The sequence below is a fragment of the Gavialis gangeticus genome, unplaced genomic scaffold (assembly GCF_001723915.1).
Source record: "Gavialis gangeticus isolate Ggan-Ray unplaced genomic scaffold, GavGan_comp1, whole genome shotgun sequence".
NCBI classification, from domain to species: domain Eukaryota; kingdom Metazoa; phylum Chordata; order Crocodylia; family Gavialidae; genus Gavialis; species Gavialis gangeticus.
The window spans coordinates 169,909,670-169,914,899 of NW_017728992.1; the positions used below are offsets into that span (position 1 = coordinate 169,909,670).

Here is a 5,230-nt window from a genome sequence, read left to right on the forward strand (position 1 = left end):
CCTGGAGCGCAAGCCACCGCCACCCCTGCCCCCACCACGAGCCACAGCTCCACCCCCCCTTCCACTACACCCAGCTTACCAGCTGGAGGCAGCTGTATCAGAAATTGGATCGGTACTGCCCGATATGCCTCCTTAAATATCGGCTATCCGTACTGGCCTCAAAAATCTCTATCAGTGCACCAATAGAGTGCATTTACCTTTAACTTTTACTTCACTTTGGCAGTTAACTTCTTAAAACACAGGCTCTTCCTCATTAAAGAAGAAAGAATGAAGGGATAGTGATAAAGGGAAGGAGAACAACATGAGGTGAAGGTCTAAGAAACCAAAACCTAAATATCAGTATTCTGTACCAACAAGAGAGAGAAAGATTCAGACTTTCACTGAAAATATGGATTATAAAATCTCCTTACATTAGCCCAATAATGAATTAATGAACATTAATTTCTACAGTGCTTAAGAGGGGGCAGGGGGGAGCAGGAAATAATTACCTAGTGGACTGCATTTGTCTTGTAGTTTCTGGATCTTCAAACATCTTGACAATAGGTTCAGTTTCTAACTGAAGCTGTTTCAGCTGTGCAACAACAGTTGTTCTCTTTTCTCGCAAAGCTGGACAAATGAAGAGAGAGTTTAATGTAATGCTAAAAACTAAGACTAGAATAAACCAGCTATAGTTATTTAATGTAATTAAATGTTGAGTACAGTAGCACACTTGTTTACTCAGTTAAGACATATGAACTGACATTTTAAAACCAATTTGCTTTTTTTTAATAAGTCACTGTAACCATTGGTTCTTTTCTTGGAGAAACACTGCTACTTTACTTCCCAGTGGTCTATGATTACAGACTGGAAGAGTTTTATAACATAGTTGTAGACAACTTAAGAAATGTAATCTCTCACAAAAGAAAACAAAGGGAGGGTTTGGACAGGTACATTCATTCCCCAAAGTTGCAAATGTAAAAAGCAGTACAGGAAACAGAAGAGGTATTAAAGGGGACTGGAATAGTTACAAGCTAAAAGTGAAACTGTAGGGTAAAAAAAATCTAAAGTAGATTTTTATTTTTCTTCAGAGAATGTGAAATCCAGTAGCACACTTATTGTATACTCTCGCATATAACATGCCCCCAATTAAGACACGTACCTTGTTTTTGAAAGGCAGAAAGAAGCAGGTCGGGGAAAGAGATTTTTCCTTGAAAACTAAGTAAATCTGTTTCCCTGGTACTTTCCCAAAGAAAACACAAGCAGCTGCAGTAGAGGAAGGCATCAAAACATCCTAGTTGCTCTGTTAGTCTCCTAGCTGAAGGGCTGTTGCTTGAGCCAAACTACTCAACTCACTTAAGCTGAGGTGGGTGGGCAGCTACCTATATATACACCAGGTCAACTGAAGGCCTGGTCCAAGCCTCTACCTCAGCACCTGGTGCTGGGCTCCACTTTAGAAATGAAGCACGGCCAAGTCAGAGAAGCTTCTAAAGCTCAAGCCTCTGCCAGGACTGATGTCCTAATGTCTGCAGCCAGCAGTTAGAGTACCCCACATGTCCACAGTGCTGCCCTCTGTACATAAGGGTAGCATTACTTTTCTTTTCCTCAGCAGAAGTCTATTCTGCAGAAACTGCTATTACCATATTTTCTCACTTGAAACGTGAACCTCCATTTTCAGCAACTGAGTTTTGTAAAGGTGTGTGTTGTATATAAGAAAATACTCCATTTTCTTATATACAACACACACTGGATCAATTACACCTAAAACATTACAAACAGAATTGTCTGGTCTTCTAAAAACTCCTCTGTTGGGAGTTTTCACAACCTCCTTGCATAAAACTACTCTAAAATTACCTATGCTTACACGTGGAAAGGTTTTCCTAACAACTAACCAAATTCCCCCTTTGGTGAAACTTAAGGCAATTTCAACTTTTCCTCACTGAATTATACATGGGAACAATTTATTCACTGCTTCTTATTCCTTCATTTTCCCTTATAAATCCTGCTTTTTAAACTTCTCACCAATTTGTCCACATCTTTATTGAAGTGTGATACTCAAAGCTGGACACAGTATTCTGAGCTGAGGCCTTCCCAGTTTTAAGGAGAAGGGAATGATTACTTTGCACCTGACCTGACAGTGCCATTGATATAGCGAATGGAATTTACCTTTCTTTGCAACACTATAAAACATTTACTTCTGTTCAGTCTATGATCTATGATAAATCCCTAAATCCTTTCCTGCAGAACTGCCATCCAGTCACTACCTATTCTGTAGTTGTGCAGTTCATTATTCCTACTTAAGTGTAGTAATGTTGTACTTGTTGAACTGCCTACTATTTATTTCAGATTACTGTATTCCAAGATGAGTCTCTCCCCCCGTTTAACAAGAGGAAGGAAAGTTCCTCATCTTAGAATCAAGTACAAGGGTAGTAGGAGGGCAAACAAAAATAAAAATATAGCTTATTTTTGTGACAACTGAAGAAAAAAGGTAAAGTTGGCCTTACTCTGTTATTAACTTTCCTTTTCCACTGAGTATTAAATCAACTCCCCTTCCTTGGTGTTTCCCTCACTACCATTATTCTAATTATTGTTATTTAGATGTACATCCTACTCTATCCAGATACAGAATATTTTCTTGTTACAACTCCAGCATTTCATTTCTCGGACTTTCTGACTTTGACACTGCATGCTCATGCTTTGCTTTGTAATCTAACCAAATTCTTACTTTTGGTAGGATCAGTTTTAGAGCTTTGGAAGATTTTGCCTCACTGGTCTCCTAGTATACTTTTCTGTTTTTATCCCAGCATGAAGAAATTATATTTATAAGCAGCCTAATATGCAGGAATCACTGTTCTATATCAAGAAAGAAAGGTTAGTGGTAATACCACAGCTTTAGTAGAAAAGACAAAACTGTTTTACTTTACACAGTACCAAACTGTACACCAAGTGCTACCGTGTGCAACAGAGCAGTGGTTCTCAACCTTTTTTGTACCAGGACCCATTTGTAAATATTGATGGCCAGTCCCAACCCAGTTCCCCCACCCTCACTCCCGACCTGCTACCCCCTGCCCCAGCCCCCCAGTGTGTAGGGGAGTTGTGGGGGGAGGTGGCACGGGGGCAAGCAGCCCCTTGCAGGCTGGAACTCTTGACAGCCTGCAACAGAAAAGCCATGGTTTCCCGTGTTTTTCTCCTTTAAAGGAGAATCTATTTTTAAAGTTTACTGATCCATTTTTAAAGTTTGTTCACAACCCTTTCATATATTCCTGTGATCTAATTTTGGGTCATGACCCACAGGTTGAGAAATGCTGCAATAGAGCAAGCATTTAAAACAGGGGCTTGAGTACCAGTGCTGTAGAAGAGAGAATAGCCAAAGTTTAAGTGATTTGAGTGTAAGGCTTTATAAAAATCAGATAACCATTGACCAGCCACACAGAGGGATGTAAATAAGGATATTCAGGAAATAAAGAAGGACTGAGTACTAAGCCACTTAACCACAACACAGCATCTCAACCAATCATTTTCAAGTGAACAGTCACACCACAAATTCAAAGATAAAGTCTAGTGGACAAAGACAGTAATAGAGCCACTCAACCCCAGCCTAAACCTGAGAATCACTTGCCTGATAGGAGACACTCCAATAAGGATGGGTTATTACCACCTTCAGGTGAATCTTGCATTTACAAAAATAAAAAGAAACCATTCCGTTAACTTACGGACTGTATGAAAATGTTTGTTCTGCGATTCATGTTGCTGAACCAATGCAAGTCAATGGTGGGGAAGATAATATCACTATTAAAGTTGGGCAAACATTTAACATAGCATCAAAAAAATTCACTAGATCAGGCTATAACATTTCTTAAGAATCCCAACAGTTATTCATTTGATAAATGAAGCAACATCCATATATAAATCTTAACTGTAAATTCTGATACATGACTGTGATTTACAAATATGATTCTCTCTGATAAAAAATGCATATATAAGAAGAATTAAGTAGATAAAAGAAAAGCACTTCACTCAGAACACACTTGCTCTTTTCCACAGACAAGGAAATGACTATTCCTGAACTCTGGATTCATTTACAGTTAAGTTTATTAAGGGCCGATTTAAATGAATGCTTTAGAACACAAAATTATTTCTGAAAATAGAGCTCAAGCATATTACCAAACAGACATCTCAACTCTGTTAACAACAAATTATATGTTTTAGAAAAGGATATAGCTTTTGGGATGTATGAAATTGGTCTAGATTCTGTATGGAATGCAAAGAAGGATTTCTCAGTGTTCACCTTCATTCTTCAAGATACAAACTTTTAAAAACTTTAATGAATTTTGCCTTGGCAAGACAAAATTCTTTATATTTAACAATAAAATTATCATCTGACTAGTAATCTCCAGATCATTTAAAACCGTCTGGTATAGACTGAAGCAAAGTATAGAGAAGGTTGTCAAGTCAAGCATTCAAGTTAAGAACAGCTAGAATTACAGTTTCCCATGCAGCCTTAATTTTCCCAACCTTACACATTTGTACAATCTTGCCCAACGTCACATAAAAAAAATCCGGGGCAGTGCCAGGAATAGAAAAAAATGCACTGGTTGCCATTCTTACACACAAGACCACTTTTTCTTTCCACTACCCTATTTGCTGCCCAGCTTGACCACTAAATGAAGCATGTCGTGTAAACCAAGCTGAATGCCATCTTGTAAAAACAAATTATGTCACCTAACTTTTGAGCTAGACTTTACAATTTTAATGATCCCTAAGCAGCTTTTGTAAGTAATTAAGATTGATATACCTTTGCACTAGATATTTATAAATATAGCTGATTTCGTTTATAACTACAATTTTTTCAACAGTGAATTCAAACATGCAGGCTGGGAGGACCATATAATCCCTTTTTTTGCAGAACACTAATACAGACTAAATGCGCACTATGTCGTCAACCATTCAAACCCTAGGAACTTCAGCCTCCCTTGGTTGTTCAAGGAGGTCCTTGGTTGTTCAAGGAGGTAGGAAGGGACAACACGCCTTGTTTATGCACAGGCAACTGACATCCCTTCCCTGTCAAGCAGTGTTTTGAGTAGCAGCAACGCCAACATCACAATGCAATAAACGTCAACTTTCAAGTTCTTTTCATCATCTCCTTCCTTGGCTGTTCACAGGTCAGAAGTTTTGAACTGCAATCCTCTCATAATTTCATAGTTAGTAGGGTTGGATGGGACCTGAGCAGATCATCAAGTCCAACCCCCTGCCA

General features: G+C 38.6%; 1 protein-coding gene across 1 annotated transcript in view; it reads right to left on the reverse strand.

Moving 5' to 3' along the window:
- EIF3E (eukaryotic translation initiation factor 3 subunit E) overlaps positions 1–5,230 on the reverse strand; it is a 65,007-nt gene that overhangs the window by 50,758 nt on the left and 9,019 nt on the right. The window contains exon 3 of the mRNA XM_019528070.1: positions 489–606. Coding sequence (XP_019383615.1) covers positions 489–606 — 118 coding nt within the window. The remainder of the gene's footprint in view (positions 1–488; positions 607–5,230) is intronic.